This window comes from Lacerta agilis, chromosome 8 (genome assembly GCF_009819535.1).
Source record: "Lacerta agilis isolate rLacAgi1 chromosome 8, rLacAgi1.pri, whole genome shotgun sequence".
NCBI classification, from domain to species: domain Eukaryota; kingdom Metazoa; phylum Chordata; class Lepidosauria; order Squamata; family Lacertidae; genus Lacerta; species Lacerta agilis.
In genome coordinates this window covers 67,932,372-67,951,965 of record NC_046319.1, presented here as the reverse complement: position 1 = coordinate 67,951,965, position 19,594 = coordinate 67,932,372, and the positions used below count along the sequence as shown (strand labels likewise).

Genomic DNA, 19,594 nt, shown 5'->3' with positions numbered 1-19,594 from the left:
GGGGATGTTGACGTGCAGTGGTTTTGTGGATGGGCTGTACCACATTTCTGCCCACATGTTTTGAGCTGCCTCTGTCAAGCATGAATTGGGGGACTGCTGGGCTCTTTTAAGTCAACTGGGTGTGTGTGGGTGTGTGGGTGTGGGTGGGTGTGGTTAAGTTGGCATTTCAAGGGGAACCTACCTAATTCTCACTTCCTGAAATTATATGCAAATTGAAATGCAGCCATCCTTCGTAACTCACCATTCTCTGAAAACAGCCATGCCGTTCTCCAGCCAAATAACTTGTACAAAAATTGGAGTTCTAGGTAAAGTGCCCATAAGGATGCATATATATAAGTAACAATAGCATACAACCATGCAAAATATTCCTGACACAGTGGGTTGGACTAGGTGACTCTTGTGGCCCCTTTCAACTCTACTATTCTATGATTATATTGGGGGAAATTGCTTGCAAAAATGTGTATATTAGGAGAAGTAAAGGTAAAGTGACCCCTGACTGTTAGGTCCAGTTGCGGACGATTCTGGGGTTGCTGCGCTCATCTCGCTTTATTGGCCGAGGGAGCCGGCGTACAGCTTCCAGGTCATGTGGCCAGCATGACTAAGCCGTTTCTGGCGAACCAGAGCAGCGCACGGAAATGCCGTCTACCTTCTCTCTCCCGCCCCCCCCCCCCCGGAGCAGTACCTTATTCCAGAGTGGTACTTAATTCGTTCTGGAGGTATGTTCTTAACCTGAAACTGTTCTTAACCTGAGGTACCACTTTAGCTAATAGGGCCTCCCGCTGCCGCCACGCCGCCACCACATTATTTCTGTTCTCATCCTGAAGCAAAGTTCTTAACCTGAGGTACAGTTTCTGGGTTAGCGGAGTCTGCAACTTGAAGCGTCTGTAACCCGAGGTACCACTGTACTTGCACTTTGACGTGCTTTCAAACTGCTAGGTTGGCAGGAGCAGGGACCAAGCAACGGGAGCTCACCCCGTCGTGGGGATTTGAACTGCCGACCTTCTGATCAGCAAGCCCTAGACTCTGTCGTTTAGACCACAACGCCACCCATGTCCCCATATTAGGAGAAGTTCACACTAAAATCCTGAAAATAAGAGAAAAACCAAAACTGATGGATTCACCCATTCCTTCCTGTGGCCCTCCAGATGTTGTTGGACTCCTATTATTAAAATTATTGTTCAGTTTTTTACTAGTAGGTCCTAGTGTGGGATACAACCATTTAAAATCCAATATTGAAAACATCCCTGGCCATTGGCGGTGTTGGCTGGGACGGATGGGAGTTGGAGTCCAGCAATGTCTGGAGGGAGCCCAAAACTGTTTATGGCTGATATGAATTGGAGTCCAACTATTTATGCTAGATGACAGCTGCCCAATGTTGCTGGAGGGATTTGGTGCCAAGGAGAGGGAAAACACTGCTTTGAAGTCTCATTTTTCTCCCTTAGCCCTTCCAAAATCTAAGTATCTCCTCCTCTCCCCTCACCACAGGTCAATGTGTCCGCCTCAGATGTCAAAGGCATGGTGTACAAGTCCCAAGAGATCCAACGTGACGAGCTGGTAAGTGGCTTTGGAGCCAGCCAGAAACAACTGCACCTCGCCATCCCACCTGGTCAGGTGTGCATCCAACCCCACACCCTTCCTTATGTGCATTCTGTATCCTGTATTCATCCATCTAGACTCGTCTGTCTCCCCACCCCACATCACAGACTAAGGCCACAGAAGAAACATCTAGCATGCAAGCTTTTAAGACCAAAAAAAAGTAGCTGGGGAGAAACATCTAGTTTGACCCTGAGAGCTGGGTAAAGTGGCCGTCATTTATCTCCCTACAGTATTTATTGTTTTAACTGGGCATTGAAGCCTGCCTGCCTACCTACCTGCCTCTCTCTCTCTCTCTCTCTCAAGTCTTTTCAGTGGTTCAGAGTGATTCTGTCATGTGATCATGCGTAGGTGTGGGAGAACGTATGCAGCAAGTAAAAATATGCTTCTGAAGGCAATTCTACCTCCCTTAAATTCATGAATGAGCTTCCTGGAATCACTCCCGAGTTTTCAGCATGCTAGGCCCAGACCACGCATGGAAGTAGTGGTGTGGTGGCAGGGTTTGATATGCAGTGGCGTGGAGGCCACTCCCTGAGATAAAGTTCAGTGGTGGACGGAGCAAGTCCTCTGCAGGCAGGAGGCCCCAGTTCCATCCCTGGCACCTTCAGGTGGTGAAGCCTCTGCCTGAGGGCTGGGACATAAAGAGAGGTCTTGTAGTGAGTCAAGGCATTGGTCCATCAAACTTAGCTCCACTTGGGAATATAGCCACAAATGGATTGGCATCAGTTCTCTAGGACTTCACAGAGGAGTCTTGGTCAGACCACACCTGGAGTACTGTGTCCAATTCTGGGCACCACAATTTGAGAAGGATGTTGACAAGCTAGAACATGTTCTGAGGAGGGCATCAAAGATGATTAAGGGTCTGGAAACCAAGCCTTATGAGGAGTGGTTGAAGGAGCTGAGTATGTTTAGCCTGGAAAAGAAGAGACTGAGAGGAGATAGGATACCCATCTTCAAATACCCCAAGGGCTGTCATATGGAAGATGGAGCAAGCTTGTTTTCTCTTGTTTTGGAGGATAGGACTTGAAGAATGGTCATCTCATCTAACCCCCTGCAATGCAATTTTATGTGCCCCAACAAGCATGGTCAGGGGTGATTTGAGATGGAATCCAGCAACTTCTGGTGGAGCACCACACTGGCTACCTTTGACCCTAAGGCTTCCAGCATCACACCCAGTTGTTGTTGTTTATTATTTTTATTATTATAATATATTATTTAAAAAGAAACTAGTAGCATTTCTGTAGCTCTTTGCTAAAACCCTGACACTCCAAGGCAAAGCAGCTGAGTAGTGCATGGACAAATTTCCCAGCCTAGCAGATGTTTGGCACCGTCAGCTTTGGCACTATCAATCACCTCTGGGTGGGTGGGAAAGGGGTGCTTAGATGCAGTTCCTCCTTCACCTCCCCAAAATGGTACTGGATGCTGTTGAAGCTGGCAGCGCCAAGCATCTGTTAAGCAGGTGTGTGTGGCATCCCATGTTCAGCAAATGGGAATAGCGCTGGATCCATGGGCTTTGGCCATGCCCATTTCTGCACATGTGGTCAGCATTCAGTCTCTCAAAATCTGGGCTTCGAGGAACGGATTGCCCTTGTTGGATCCGGGTTCTAAAGTTACTCCCTTTCTCCCCCCCCCCCACTCTTTCTCCTTTTTTTTGCTTTTAACTTTAGTTCCTTTCAGAACTCTTGGGAGAATTCCATCTGCTCCTGGTGATTTATGAGTTTAATCTATCCGTTTGCTCTAAAATGTCCTCCAAAGACGATTCAGTTTCTGTCATTTCTTCAGATTTATTGCCTTCATGGGGAACAGCTTGGGTGTATCTCACCAACCTTGTCTTTGTCTAAGACAGATGCAAAGCACTCATTTAACTTCTCTGCAATATTTCTGTCTTCCTTAAGTGCTTTTTTTTTACATCTTGATGGTCTAATGATCCAAGCAATTCTCCCTGGCAGGCTTCCTGCTTCTAATGTACCCTTTTAAAATTCTTCTCCTTGGGCTTTTATGTCTCTATCTAGATGCTTCTCGTTCTTCCTTTTTCTTCCTCTGTTCCTCTCCCCCCCCCCTTTCTCCTACCTTATTAGGCATTTTATTATGTTTCAGCTGATAGAATTTCAGCTCCTTCATTTCCCTTCATTTGGGCTGAATCTCCACTTTTAGAAAAGGACATTTTCTCAACATTATTCAAGTCAGTGCTTTTGGATCTTAATTCAGAAAGGCTTTAAAATGCGCATCGGCAAAATTTCCTAGTGGGATATCTTAGGAATTGCTCTTTTGAAAAAAAAGAAAAGAGAAAAAAAAAACTTCTCCCTCCTGTAATGATTATTTCATCCTTGTTAATAGTACGAAAGTACGGAAGGGGAGGAATTCAATATTGTTTGCATTTTAATGAGCAGCTACCTATTTAACACTTCTTAAACCAATATGCCAAACAAAACAAAGCTGTTCTTTGAAATTCACACATCCCTGAATTTCGCAATGCATTTCTCCAACCAAACAGGCACAAACTTCGCATATAGATGGAGAAACTGTGCCTAAAATTCATACGCTCATGAATATAACATACAAATGCATTACATAGTGGGAAACTGTTTTGCAAAGATCTATATAGCAAGCAAATCTGCATCCCAAAATTTGTTAGGAGAAATTTTTGTTGTTTTTACAAGAAAAGAAAGTAATTGCAAATTACTGCAGAAACATAAAGGACTTAATTTAAGGGTGGCATACATTTCATTTCATTTCATTTCATGCATATATTAGCATTGCTTGGCTAGACTGCTACGTTGCAAAATTTGGGGAAGTGTGAATTTCAAGAGATGAGAGTGTTTCAGTCTGAATATTGTTTCAGAAAATGTGGTGGGTTTGCCTTTAAAAGCAAACAATCAAATTTCTTCCCCACATCCCTACCCCTCTTTTGTGTGGCGGCCATTCATATTTTTTTCTTTCTTTCTGCACAAATATGTATGTACATGGAATGACCTTATTTGTTTGTTCCAACTTTTTGGGATACAGAAATTGTGTCTGCTCCTTCTAGCCAATATTCATTTCCTAGCCTGTTGTGGCTTGAAGCACTTTTTTGAGTATCTCCTTTGATGTTGTTGTTGTTGTCCTACGTACAAAAGCCATTCTCTGGCTTCTGTCTTTGTCGCATTCTGTTCATGCCTTAGAATCCAAAGCAGGGAGGTACAGAATGGGAGCAGGCTGGGAAACGTCTTAATGAACTGATTTCAGGCAAAGCACTAAACCATAGATTAGCAATTTGAGGATGAGCTGAGGAGAGTCCCTTCCCCTTGGTGTGGCCATGAGGAGAAATTCAGAAGCTTTTGCTTCTGTTCTGGATTAACTGCAGTATATTAGCATGTTGTGTGAACCCAGAGCAGACTGTGGTTAATCTTAAATTGTTGTTGTTGTTCAGTCGTTCAGTCGTGTCCAACTCTTCGTGGCCCCATGGACCAGAGCACGCCAGGCACGCCTATCCTTCACTGCCTCCCACAGTTTGGCCAAACTCATGTTAGTAGCTTCGAGAACACTGTCCAACCATCTCATCCTCTGCCGTCCCCTTCTCCTTGTGCCCTCCATCTTTCCCAACATCAGGGTCTTTTCTAGGGAGTCTTCTCTTCTCATGAGGTGGCCAAAGTACTGGAGCCTCAACTTCAGGATCTGTCCTTCTAGTGAGCACTCAGGGCTGATTTCTTTAAGAATGGATAGGTTTGATCTTCTTGCAGTCCATGGGACTCTCAAGAGTCTCCTCCAGCACCATAATTCAAAAGCATGAATTCTACGGCGATCAGCCTTCTTTATGGTCCAGCTCTCACTTCCATACATTACTACTGGGAAAACCATAGCTTTAACTATACGGACCTTTGTCGGCAAGGTGATGTCTTTGCTTTTTAAGATGCTGTCTAGGTTTGCCATTGCTTTTCTCCCAAGAAGCAGGCGTCTTCTAATTTCGTGACTGCTGTCACCATCTGCAGTGATCATGGAACCCAAGAAAGTAAAATCTCTCACTGCCTCCATTTCTTCCCCTTCTATTTGCCAGGAGGTGATGGGACCAGTGGCCATGATCTTAGTTTTTTTGATGTTGAGCTTCAGACCATATTTTGCGCTCTTAAATATCATTAGTTAAAACAAGCCAAATGACAGTGTCCCCCACAGGGGAGAATTTTTTTTCTTTAAAACATTTGTGTCCTGCTCTTCAGCCCAGAGTGGCTTTCATGCAGTCAGTTGAAACAAGATAGTCCCTACCTGCAGGCTTACAATCTAACAGAGGGCCTTCTTAGTAGTGGCACCCTCCCTGTGGAACGGCCTCCCTTCAGACGTCAAGGAGATAAAGAACTGCACAACTTTTAGAAGACATCTGAAGGCAGCCCTGTATCGGGAGGTTTTTAATGTTTGATGTTTTATTATGTTTTTATATATGCTGTAAGCCTCCCAGAGTGACTGGGGAAACCCAGTCAGATGGGCGGAGTATTATTATTACTGACAAACATGACGCACAAAGGAAAAGGGACAGGGAGGGAAGAGGAATAACTCATGCACCAAATTTCAAATAGTAGTTCTTATAATGACCAGCTGATAGAATGAGCCTTGCTTCGTATCTCACCCATTGATGCAGGCTGGCGGAATGGGCTGCAATCTGGAAGAATGTGTTCAATAAGATCACTCCGGGCACTGATGATTCTGAAGTTGAGAAGAGGCAGAAACATGCCCAATATGCAGCCGCTTGATTTTGTGCCGTAGAAGTCAATGGAACCACCCGTTTCAAACAGACTAAAGCTTAAACGCCCCCTGCCACACTGCTACGCCCGAATAACTTTTTATAATTGCTCGCTGTTTATGATCAGCCTTGGGGTCTGACTTTGAGTCAGGGCTTTAGACCTGTGACACATGAGGAAATAAGGAAGGGAATGCTTCAGAGCATACACAGAGTTCCTTAAGCAAGGATTCTCATCAGGGATGAAAAGGAGGGGTTGGTGGGCAAGGATGGCCACCTATCAGGGATGCCGTACAAGTGGCTTTCCTACATTGGTGGAAGGTTAGACTAGAGGATCTTTTAAGGTCCTTTCTGACTCTGTGATTGTAAGTGCTATTGGCTCATCGAAACCTTCTGCACATTTTGTCTTTTACCGTTCTTTTCGATGCTCTTGGTTATATGCCAAATTCCAAATCCCCGTTAGAGTCAGTTGACTCTGTGCCCCGTGTACATCTGTTGTAATATAAACCTCCAGCTACACCTTGGTCTCTGCTTTCTCTGTTGTGGCTGGTTGTTAGTTCAGCTCTTTTCCAAAAGGATCACTGGCATCGGATTACTCTGCAGGAAGCAGGGTGATCCGGTTTGCTTCTCTGCAGAATCCCAAACCAAAGAGAACTTTATCCTAAGGGAGCTGGGTGTTTTGTTTTGTGTTCTGTGTTCTGTGACTGAGGTCACCCTCTGCTTTGTGTCACTTTTTGCTTCCTGGTTTATAGATTTTCTTTTCAAATCGCGCTTGAAGGAAAGGTCACTTCTGCTACATTTCTTTTGTTTGTGGGCCTTAAAGGGGTTTTCTTAGGGGGGCGATTGGAGATGGAAGTGTTGGCTTTCCGGTAAGGGCAAAACTGGGAACTGTCATTCAGTTTGCTCGGCCACAGACGTCCTTTGTTTTCTGCAAAACCAGGTGATGGCAATCAGTTAAGGTTGACAAGGGATGCTAAAGTTGAGTTTTTGTCTGTTCTAATAATAATAATAGAAATAGAAATAACCCACCTTCTCCACATGGCAAAATGACATAGAAAGTAGAAGCACCATTTTGCAAACTGAAAAAGTGTTCATTCCAGCCCCATGTAGCTTTTACATCTGAATTACAGATGCAGGAACTGGAAACATTGACTTAAGAATCATTTGCGAAAATGGCCTTGGGCAGGAGAACAAATCCCGTTTTATTTCTGCTCTGAATGCCTGACGAATGCTGCTGGGATCAAAAGCTTACTCTGAGCTCTGTGGAACTTTGCAACAGTTGATGTAATCTTTACCTAATCCTTTTCTTCTTAATAAGTAATGCCTTTTGTGAGTGCAAATTCCATCCCAGTCTTTATCAGCACAACAGCCCTGTGAACAAAGCCCCTACTCTCACTTTTTAACAGGTCAGAACCAAGGCAGTAAGTGGCTTGCCATTGGCTTCATCGTGATCGCTGCCTTTCTACGCATTTCATGGCAGAAAACTGGCATTTGCCACCAGTGGCGCAGTGCTCTGGGGTTGTGGGAGGTGAAAAGGCCCATTAGAATTTTTTTAGCAGGGTCCCTGTCTCCAGGGTCCTAGAGACACCCAGTCGGCATGAAAGAAAGGTTTGCAGTATGCTTCAAAGCTGAGCATCTAGCAACCACCAGAAACACAAGGTGCTTCAGTTTCAAGAGAATGGTGTGCAAGTTCTGTTACATCCAATGAAAATACAACGGGTCGCTCCAAAAGAAGATATTGGAGCACTCCAAATCATTTGCTGGTGTACATGCACAAAAAAAATGGCAGATCTAGTTGAAAGGAAACACAAGGCAATTTGCACTGATGGTTGCAATGCGTGCTAGATTATACAATAATCTTATAATTGTACAATAATAATAATAATAATAATAATAACAAAATAAAAAAATAATTAAAAAAATCCTTCCAGTAGCACCTTAGAGACCAACTAAGTTTGTTCTCGGTATGAGCTTTCATGTGCATGCACACTGCACACGAAAGCTCATACCATGAACAAACCTAGTTGGTCTCTAAGGTGCTACTGGAAGGAATTTTTTAATTATTTTTTATTTTGTTTTGACTATGGCAGACCAACACGGTTACCTACCTATAATAATAATAATAATAAATGTTAGAGAGGAGCAACCAACACTAGTTCTTCTAAGATTGTGCCTATATTATTGCTCCCTGTAATAAACCCTCAACCAGCTGAGTTTAATGTCATCTTAGAAGTGAAACAGAACTACCCAAAATATAAGGTGTTGATTTCTACATACTAGGGGGTCTGCCTAGGTATGCAAAAGCATTTAAATTGGGAATTAAAATTATTTGGGGGGGGGAGTTGTCAGGAACCTGTGAACTTCCAGGACTTAGGTAATGTTTTGCTTTTAGCTTTGCTGAAATAGAGAAGAAATAATAATAATAATATTAATAATAACTTTTTATTTGTACCCCGCCCATCTGACTGGGTCAATAATAGAGTATCATCAGGAAGTGATACTTTTTAGTGCCGGAATTCATGTGCTCTATTGGTGTGGTATTAGGGCCAAACCAAAAATAAAGCAGTCGTTTCTTCACACTCGAACTGGGCTGCAGAAGTATATACATGTGTAAATTAAAAGGGCGTTTTCCAGCCAGGCAAAGGCACTCAAGGGTACAGAGCATGGCTGGTGAGACTTATGTCTTGGGGAAAGAATATGGCCTACAGAGAGGGCCACAAAGAGAGGCCCGCAGGGCCAAATTCTGCAGCTGGTGGGATGTTATGCAAGTTGAGAAGAAGAAAAGCTAACTGAGTGGTGGAGGAAAATAGGCTTGCTGAGCCCGTATCCAGCTTTTTCCACTGAAATGCCTAAGGCAGCTTACTTACGAGAGGTGTTAAATAAGTACTGTAATGCACAACATAAAACCAGCAGACAGCACATGAAAACAAAAAAAATCAACAATAGAGTTTAAAACATCGGCAGGACGGCTTGCCAAGGAGAGAGAGCAGGGTCTTGGTGGGCCGTTGAAGTGTCATCAGGGAAGAGTCAAGGCAGTCTTCCTCAGAAGAGGAAGGCTGGGCGCAGTTACCAAGAAGGCTCTCTCTTATGTTCTAGCAAACATTTTGCATGTTGGCAAGATTCAAAGGAGGTGCTCTCCAGAAGATCCTAATGAGCTCATATGGGAGGAAGATGTTTAACTTTCCTGGTGCTAAGCATTTAAAGGCTGCATTCGGACATCACAAACTATTATTTATCATGACAGGAACAAGTTATGACGCGCCTTCGTCTTGCATGCTCCCTCCTTCCCTCTCCTCCTCCAACATAGTTGCAAGGAGTTTCATAGTTGGAAGCTTCCACATCCATTTTTGATTAACCACAGTTTAGCATTATGTCCAAAATCTAAACTGTGGTTAACCTTAACAGCTTGTTGAAACAAGCTAGCTCTGTAACTTACGTTTGGAAGTTGGCTTGTTTAAAACAAAGCATAGTTAAGATTAACTGCTGTTAAAAATTAATTTCAAAGAAGATGAACTTCAGTTTGTTGGGTTCAGGGGAAATGGCAAACTGCGGTTATTTATTTGTTTTAAGTAAGAGCTTCCCAACTTCTCGTCATAGTTTCACCAAAGGACGCATGCAAACCCAAGGCTCACCACAGCTGATTCCGATTATGATTAAACCATGTTCTATTGAGATGTCCGGATGTAGCCAGAGTTATTGTTGACATCTTTCTGTCTCACAAGGCAATGGAGTGTGCCTCCGAGGGTGAAGTCACAGCGCCTGCTGTGGCTGCAGAGACCGGTAGCATTGTTTTTACTGCGTTAGCAGCACCAAAGTGACCTCCCCAGGGTGCAGGCCTGGGCAGCGTGCATGTAGGTCCTGGGCTGCCCAGACAACAAGAGCACCCTCTTGGCCTTGTTGATGTGGTCCAAAGGAAAGCAGAGCAATACATTTGGCACCAGGAGTTGCTGGAAGGAGGCGTACAAGGCCAACCATCTTAGGAACTCTGCTTGGGATTTGTGTAGGGTTTAATTTTTGGCTCTTCTCCCAAAGATGACCCACAAGGCTGCCAGAGTATAGCTATCAGATTAACAGCAAAGCAATTCAAACCGGCTTGGTCTTCATCCTAAATAGAAATGTTTTTATATAACATCTCCCATGTGCATCACTTTATTGCCACTTCCAGCTACAGATCACCTTTTATTTTCTTTTTTACTAGATCAGCCAGAAGGCAATGTGGGCCATGTCTGGACAATTTCATACTATAGCAATAAACACACAGCTGTTTTCTTTATTTCTTCCATGGGATCTAGACATCTTCTGTTATAGAGATGTTGCATCCCCCACCACTCAGCGTTTGTTTCCCCTCCAGAATTTTGTCACTGGGGGAGAGGATGTCAAAGATTTTCCCAACCAACAGAGATATATTGTTGGTTGTTTGAGTGTCACGTTGATGGTGATTGCATCACCGGACGCCTTCCTATGATACTGTTTCTGAACTCCCCTTAATCTTTTTTGTAAAAGTAAACAACTGCATTTTTATAATGGCCTTGGCAGCAACATACACTCCTGAGCCACTAGAATGCTGGTTTTGAAAGAAAAGGTCCCATGTTTAGGAACTCTTTTCATCTCACCCCTCCTTGGTGTTGTAGGAACAAGACTTCTCTACTTTTGTATTGTGAGCAATCAGCTTTGGAAGAAAATGAAGTAGAACTCACCATGCTTATGATCTTATTGGATCTCTTCTTCCACAGGAGCCGGACACCTTGGTAACCATCAACAGGGGTGCCCTGATTGGCCTCCTTGTGGTGGCAGTTGCTGTTGCCATGGTGATCATCATCAGCCTCCTGATGGTTCGCCGGAAGCCCTACGGGACCATCAGCCATGGCATTGTTGAGGTACTGTTGGAAAGGACCGTCTTTCCCCCTAGGGATGCTGGATGCATGACTGGAGAAGGATGCTAGCTAGGTTCTTGGCGTTCAGGCTTATAGAAGACCCTGAGTTCTATTACTACTACTACTACTACTACTACTATATAATTATTATTGCTATTCTTTTCTTTCCATTTGTAGAGCACTTAGTACCTGGAGTGGTTTATGATAGATAGATAGATGATAGATAGATAGATAGATAGATAGATAGATAGATAGATAGACAGACAGATAGACAGATAGACACACACACACACGTCCATTAAAAACAATGTCAAATGATGTACATCTAAAATGCAGTATCCATATCCCTAAAAGCAATATAAAAAGTCAGAGAGCATTACAAAGGAGCATGATGTAGAATCCCAGCCAACATAAAACACCCTATTCATACAACCACTCGCCTAGTCTCACACTCACACACACTCCATTTGCACAACCACTGTAACCGTTATCTCCATCAATCAATCGACCAACCATTCACACACAAACTGCACTCACTCAATGATATTACAGCCCACATGCAAAGGGTCACTGCTGAGCATAAATATGTAAAAGGCTCTTCCTCGCCTCTGAAGCACTTATGCCCTTGACCCTCAGTTAGTTTATCATGCCAGTCTGGGAGAAGTGATGGGGGGCTATGGCATGTGGGGAGAAGGAAGGCCTGTCCCTTCCCTTTGTGATTCCCCCATCACTCTTGACACAGAGAGGTTCAGTGACCCTTGGGGTGTGTAGCCTTCCTAAAGCCAATTGTCATTGCAGTAGCCATTGGCCCTAGACCCCAAGGGCTTCTACAACTCCCTGACACACTGCACCAGGACGGTGGAGAAGAGGGTGGGGGGGGACCTCTCTTCTCCAGGTGGTTAAGTAAAGGGAAAGGAGAGGATGTGGGTTTAGGAGTCTTGGGGGAGGATGTTTTGGGTACCAGGCAAAGCTGCCCAGGAAGGGATATTTTCTAAGCCTTAGAATGGCTTGGAAAGCAAACATTAACTGTGTGTGTGTGTGTTCAGTTTTATTTTCCAGCCAGTTTGAGGTGAGTGGGCCAAGTTTGCCCATCTCTAATCTAATCCAGCCCTCCGCCTGAAAGACCAAGAGTTCTCCTCAGCGCAGAGGAAAGAGCCTGTCCACCACTAGGAAAGCCATTCCAGAGCAAATGGCACTGGATGGCTCTTACTAGGGAATCAAGCCACATATTTCATAGAAAAGCAGGGGAAACAAAAGCAGAGTTTCTTGCCAAAATGACCTGGGGGGGGGGAACTCTTGAACCCAAATATGGCAATGAAGCAGATGCCAAGTATGAACATATTGCATTCCTGTAGGGAAATAAATATAGTATTTTTCCATGTAGGAATCTTGTGACAGGTAAAGCCACCCACTACAGTTTTGTATAAGCTTTTTTTTGGGGGGGGGAGGTCATAGCTTTCCCCTCCCAAAGAATCCTGGGATTTGTAGTTTGGTAAGAGCACTGAGAATCCCAACAGACTCCTCCTTCCCTCCCTCCTTGAACTCTGGGAAAAGGGACTTCCTTTTTGGGAACCAGTTTTTCAACCTGTACTGTAGACACTGCCCTCTAGGGTCCTTTGCTGGTGGATTCTTGGTGATCCCCTAACTTGGTTTAATGCCCTCCTCTCTCTCTCTCTCTCTCTCCCTCGCCCCCTTTTGTACATGGCAGGTGGATCCCATGGTTAGCCCTGAGGAGCGACAGCTGAACAAGATGCAAAACCACGGCTATGAGAACCCCACCTACAAATTCTTCGAAGAGATGAACTGAGCTCCTCAGTGCTGGGGTGGGGGGGGAGGCGGGGAATGTGGTGTCACTGGGGGAGGTGGGCGTTGCCATGTGGGGGGAGGGGGGTGGTATCCTCAGCGGGGAGAGGGGGAGGTTCCACGAGCACTTCCACACTGAGCCCCTCTTTCTGTACCCTGGCTGAGCCACGCCCCCTCCCTCTGTCCCTCCCCCACCTCATTTTTGTTCTTCCATTGGCCATATTCCTCCTCACACATGTGCGAGTGCTCACACACATGTGAGCCTTTTAGCTCTCAACACTGGCCTGCCACTTGCAGTTTCCCATCTCTCTCTCTCCTCTCTCCATCACAACACTCTCGATTCTTCATCATTTTTTAAGAACCACACACACAGAGAGAGAGATACACACTCCCCACACTTTCAAGCTACTGGTATCAGGTACAGTCTCTGGGTATCTCAGCTCCTGTCCTCTGAATACCTCTGCAGCCATTGCCCAGACTGCTTATTAAAGCCGCAGCATCACCCTGGGGCACCAAGAACCAACCAACCAAACACACACACACACACACACACAAAAACACATCCTTAAAAACTCATGTGTGCACACCACTAACCAATGCTCAGCTTGTGTGGGGCTATCGCATGCACATCATCCTAACTTGCACAGGGACAGATGCCATTTTGTTTTTAAAATTACAGCCCAACCCTGTGTGCCCTCGACATAACACTGCATTCCACGCACGCCCCCCCCCCATGCATCCATCCATTGCACTCACTTGCAACTCCATTTTGCAGGGATTTTTATTTTGAGAAATTGAAAGAAAGAAAAACCACACACACACACACACACAAACCATGGAACGCCTGTAGTTTACATGCGAGACAAAGAGTGCCCCGCACACTCTAATTGCCCCGTTGCTAACCTAGTCTGCCTCCAGCATAGGAAACGAGTCCACCTACACTTGCTTGCCTTTTCTGTCTCCACTCGTATTATGCTTCCTTTTGAACCCCCTCACTAGTTGCACTTAATTTATTGGAAAGCCAGCTAAAAAGGGGTAGACCTGAGTAGGTAAAGCCTCTGCTTCCCTTGGCCCAGTTAACTTCCATCAGCACCTTACTGACTAGTTTTGGAGAGGGAAGGGGGAAGTGAGGTTTAAAGGTCTCCTCCCCGCCTCCTAGTCCTCCCTCTCTTTCTCCTCTCCTCTCCCCACCCCACCCCCAATCAAAAGATGTACGGGATAGGAGGGGCAAAGATGCTGAAACAGATAAGAGGGCTGGTCTTTGTCCATCCTAAAGTTCAGCAATTGTTTGGTTCCCCCCCCCCAAAGGCGGGTCCATTATAGGGCTAGGCTGTGATAAACATATGCCTATTTTTGTCATTTGCAGCGAGAAATTTTTCCTTACAGTAGGACCTTGCCAGTCACGCCATAGGGTGCTGCCATCTTGACTTGATCACCTTCCAAAGCAATGCATATTTTGGGATGAGCCATCTCAGCATCTGAAAATGAGGGGAATCGGGGACTATACGGGCTCCATTCTCTTGCCATCTCTGATGGTGTACACCAATTGCACTGTAGTGTTTCCCCACCCCACCCCACCCCGCCCCCACTACTGGATAGGCCTTGTCCCACCTTTTGGACTGTACCATTTTACTAGCTTTTCTGGGGGTTGCAGTTCGGTGGCAAGCCAAGGGAATAGACCATAAAGTGGGCATATGTCAAATTGGGACTCTTGAGATAGATTAGAAGAAATGATGCTTTGCCCTGGTTTTGATTTTGTTTTTGGTCCCCGCCCCCCCCCCCGCCCCCCAAGATTTAATGCCTTTGAGGCATTGGGCTTCCTAACTGTGAAGGGTTAAGAAAAAGACCTGATGGATCAGGTCAGTGGCCCATCTAGTCCAGCATCCTGTTCTCACTCTGGCTAACCTGATGCCTCTGGAAAACCTGTATGTAAGGCCTGAGCACGACAGTACCTTCTCCTCCTGCAGTTTCCGGTTTTCGGAAGCATTCGTGTCTTTGAGAAGGGGAGGCAGAGTATAGGCATCATGGCTAGTATCCAATGATCCTATTGTTGCCAGATCCTATTTCGCGCTGGGCTCTTGGCCTTCAAAGATCTTCCTAGGAGATAAAAGATTAGTATGATATCCACTCGGTCAAGAGAGCCAGAGTGCCCAGAGAACCGCCTCCTCCAATAGGTTCCTGCAGTCCCAGAGGTGGGCCAACCCCCTGCAAGCTCTGTACTCAAGTTTTGAGAATGAAGAATGTAAGGCTTTGTGCCCCAACACCCTTCGTTAATTCCCTCGTTGTCTATTCACTCTGTGTGCCCTTCCTTGTCCTGTTTCGGGTTTAGTTCTTGTTCCTTTCTTTTTTTTTAATGCTGACACTCTTGAAATCAAGATGCAAATGTCAAAACAGACAAACCAGGAGATGGATTTCAATTGCCAGCCCTCCCACCAAACTAATAAAATGTTGTCACTTCTCTAACCCCAGCGCCAGACCCAGACTCTTCTGTGAATGGGGCCGTGGTGGGGAAGGATGGAAATGGGGCACCGGGCTCTGTGTGTGCACACACTTTCCACTCTTTGCTGGAAACGTGAGGTTTCAAGGAGGAGGTTGGGGAAAGGTCAAATAAGAAGACCGTCTTAGTTCATAAACATCCTCTCCCAATTCTCTATGATGGCCAACCAACATATTGCCATCAAGGATAATCTTTGGACTCTTACCCTCTCCTCCTCACTTCCTGCAAAAATTATGGTTTGTGCCAGGGATAGGGCACCTGGTTCCCTTCAGAGATTGTTGGACCACACCTCCCATAAGCCCTGCTAGCTGGGGTTGATGAGAATTGGAGTCCAACAACATCTGGAGAACCATAGCTTGCTTCAGCTGTGAAGGGAGGATATCCAAACAGGTGGACCAAAGCTTGTTCACATCAGCCAAACTGTGATTTGGGTTTTTGGCTCAATCAGGCCTGCTTTTCAGTGGTGTGACCTGAAGGTAACCCTCCCAGGTCTCTTCGTCCTTCAATTGGTGGCTTGTGTGATGCAGTATCAGTGATCCATCACCATAGACAAAGCCTTCACAATCACCTCACTAATTCAGGCCAATGGAGATCATGCACACATTCGACTTTACATCCTGGCCCTTTGTGAATCAGTCCATCCATATGTTTTGCAAGGGAGGATGAGTGCAGGAATGGGAAACTTGTGGGGGCCCCCAGATGTTGTTGGGCTCCAGCTCCCATCACCCCCAGCCAGCATGGTTTCAATATCATTAGGCCCAAAATTGAATGGTGAGGATTGCTTTCTCCCTCAGCTAATCCAACAGGGGAAAGTGGTGATGGATGAAGCAGGGGTGCGGCATGTATGACCTACCAGCAGCTTAAGACAATGCCATGGAGAGGCTTCCTGGTAAAAAGGGGAATAAAGACAATGATAACGGTCAACTTCATAAAAAGGTGACTGCTTTTTTTTTCTTTTTTGGTGCTGTTATAAAGGTCTCTGTTCTCCCAAGTTAGCATGTCGTCAGGTGTGCCAGCTTTAAGGGGCGGAGGTGTTGTCATCCCCCTCAATATTCTGTAGCAGGGGACTCAGCCCCCCAAATATTGAGAGGGTGGAGGAAGCTGGGCCATCGAGCCGAGCGAGGAGCACCATCAAAAGCAGGCTCCTCCTGAGTGTAAGAGAGGAGGAGTTGTGGTCATTGAAGCTGCACGGTACTGGGCAAGGCTGCACCCCAAGGACGTGCCTCCTCCCAATGTCACATGTGTGCTGCACCACTCGGCTCCCCAATTTGGCCCAAGGTGGCGCCTCTGCACATCACTAGAATTTATGAGACCAGTACAAACTGGATCATTGCATCTGTGTGTGTGTGTGTGTGTGCGCGCGCGCATACTAAGCGTTTTCATGTTTTGGTTTGTGTACCACTTAATATGTAGTGTGTACCATGAGAGAGCTGAATCTCTCTTGGTTCCTCACCATTTCTCATTTTTTCCAAGCTTGAATTCAGTTCTCCACATTTCTGGAGCAATTCAGTATTATTATTATTATTATTATGCAGTTCAGACTAACAAAGTTGCTTTTGCTAGCAATTTCCCCTAGTATACATTTCTGTATGTTATTTCCAATGATTCATTCATTTTTATGCACATTATTCCCTAATATATGCATTTTTGTGCACGCAGCATTGAGAGAGAGACCTGCATCGCGAAGTGCGAATTCTGGAGGATGATTGTGTGCCACTTCACGTATGGGTCCAAAAATGTGAATTAGGTGGTTTCCCATTCAAATGCAAACAAACACCAAAATTCTCGCCCACCTCCCTCTCATGGTGCCACCTAACAAAGCGCCCCCATTTTGTGTGAGCCATGGAGCCAGTTGGGTCACAGTTACTCTGCTGAATGTTGTTAATGGAGCCAACTCAAGGTTTGAGGGACCTTGGGCAAATTCCTCCTCAGGGGCCTTTCAAAACTATTAAGGGAGGGGGGCTTTGCAAGTGGGGGGCAGCAGCACTCTAAGCCCTGGCACATGACTGAGTCTATCCATAATTTTTAATTTCCCACAATGCTCTCTTACATAACATCACTTCAGGGCAGAGCAGGGAAGTGAGGTGGCTAGACCCAACACCAGGCCTCGGGGAGAGGAAATTCACAGGGTCCCCAGGAGCTGCCAGTGACACCACAAGTGGGCGGTGATCAGGGACAGCCTGTACTTCAGAAACTGCATGCATCACAAAGAAGAACAGCCGGTTAATCCTGCCTATCTTTACCACTGAGAAGAGAAGACTCCCTAGAAAAGACCCTGATATTGGGAAAGATGGAGGGCACAAGGAAAAGGGGACGACAGAGGATGAGATGGTTGGACAGTGTTCTCGAGGCTACTAACATGAGTTTGGCCAAACTGCGAGAGGCAGTGAAGGATAGGCGTGCCTGGCGTGCTCTGGTCCATGGGGTCACGAAGAGTCGGACACGACTGAACGACTGAACAACAACAATCTTTACCACAAAGTGTTAACACGTGAATAATGGGTATCTCCCTGGTCAAAGCCCAGGAGCCGCTTCTAAGAGATGTCTGCATAGCTTGAGCACTTAGCGCCTTAAACAGTTTTGGAAGCGTTATTTCAGGTTTGTGCTCATTCTAGTTTTGAGATAAGGCAACCTGGGGAGTAAAGGTAAATGCCGCCATCACAGTCTCTCACTTGGAGTACAACTGCTAGCAGCCAACATGGTGTCCTGCAGATATTTTGGGAGACTGCAACTCCCATCAACCCTGGCCATTGCCCATGCTTGCTGGGGCTGATTGGAGTTGTAGTTCAGCAACACCTAGCGAGCCAAAGGCTTCCCACTCCTTTATGAGCCAATGCCAAACGAAGATAGGAAAGGGAGCAATGTACTGCGGCCAGGTGAGGCCCTCAAGCCTGACCTTTCTCCACGGCTAGCTAAAATAATGTCATTGCTTAGGCCACCGGCCAGGATAACATAAAACAATACAGAAATATTTCCAGAAATAGAAAAAATACAGGTGCTGCCTGTAAAATACAAAATCTAGTCTGTTTGGGCTTTCTGCGTAGAGATCCGTTCATCCCAGCACAAACTGTAAATAGATTTTCATAGCTGGTAGGGGATTACACGATCTCTTGCATCATTTGTTTGGATGAGTCATCCACAAGCAAGATAAACCGGTTTACGAAGAATGGACTCGTGAATAATCCTATCAATCAAGCGCTCCAACCTTTTAAACTGCATATTGAAGGCTGAACAGACTAGAAGACCTAGCAGGTTGGAACTGAACGGAGGCAGATCTGCCTTTTGTTGACAGTAAGGGGAGGGTCCTTCTTATGATGCTGATGCAGTCCCTCTGGGGTCATTTGTCTGGGAGGGCCTTCATGCAGAGGAGGCAGAACCCAAAGTGGGCAGGTTCACTAGGAATGGACAAACCTGCCAGATTAAGTCCTTTTAGTTTCTCGTCGTTCCAATCTTAAATTTGGTTCTTCTAATTTCCACAGAGATTTGAACGTCTGTCAGCTTTTTAGTGCGAATTTCTCCAAATAAAGACATTATTGCATGTGGCTTTGATGAATACACACCCTTTGCAAGCAACTTCCTCCAGTTTAATACATTTCTGTATGCTATTTTCATTAATATATGTGTTTTCATGCACACATTGCCCTGGTATGTGCATAGTTGCACACGTACCATGGGTTGCAAATTTCAGGGAAGCGCCGGTTTTGAAGAACAACTGTGTTTCGGTTCTCATCTTATTTCAGAAAGTGCGGATTTGATGGGTTCACCTTTAAATGTGAACTGGATCTATTTTTTACCCCACCCCTAAAGGTCAGAACCAAAGTAGGCTCTCTCCCACTGCCTTCCCTTTCTGCCACCACTCCCCCCCCTTTTAACTCCTCAATGCTATCATGAAATTAGACCGAGGTCCATTTGTGTCTCCAGTGCTGCCGGTTGCCCACCCCTGATTTCCAAATGAAGACCGGGAGGGAAATGTTTTACATATCTTAAGCCAGTGTGTCAGGCCAAACAAAGAGGCCTACTCGCTTCAAGGAGGAGATGGTGAGTAATACGTCCAGGGAGAGAGTTGGGCAAAAGCAACCACAGTGGCCACCCCCTTTTTTAGTGGTGGGGATGTTAGAG

General features: G+C 45.5%; 1 protein-coding gene across 3 annotated transcripts in view; it reads left to right on the top strand.

The window, feature by feature from the left end:
- APLP1 (amyloid beta precursor like protein 1) overlaps nt 1-13,216 on the top strand; it is a 53,726-nt gene extending 40,510 nt beyond the window's left edge. For 2 of the 3 annotated variants that reach the window (XM_033158091.1, XM_033158090.1), the window contains 3 exons: nt 1,486-1,611; nt 11,035-11,178; nt 12,884-13,216. In XM_033158091.1, the coding sequence (XP_033013982.1) occupies nt 1,486-1,611; nt 11,035-11,178; nt 12,884-12,982 (369 nt within the window). In that variant the 3' untranslated portion in view covers nt 12,983-13,216. The remainder of the gene's footprint in view (nt 1-1,485; nt 1,612-11,034; nt 11,179-12,883) is intronic. The other variant, XM_033158092.1, reaches the window with a different exon arrangement.
- Nucleotides 13,217-19,594: the final 6,378 nt, after the last annotated feature.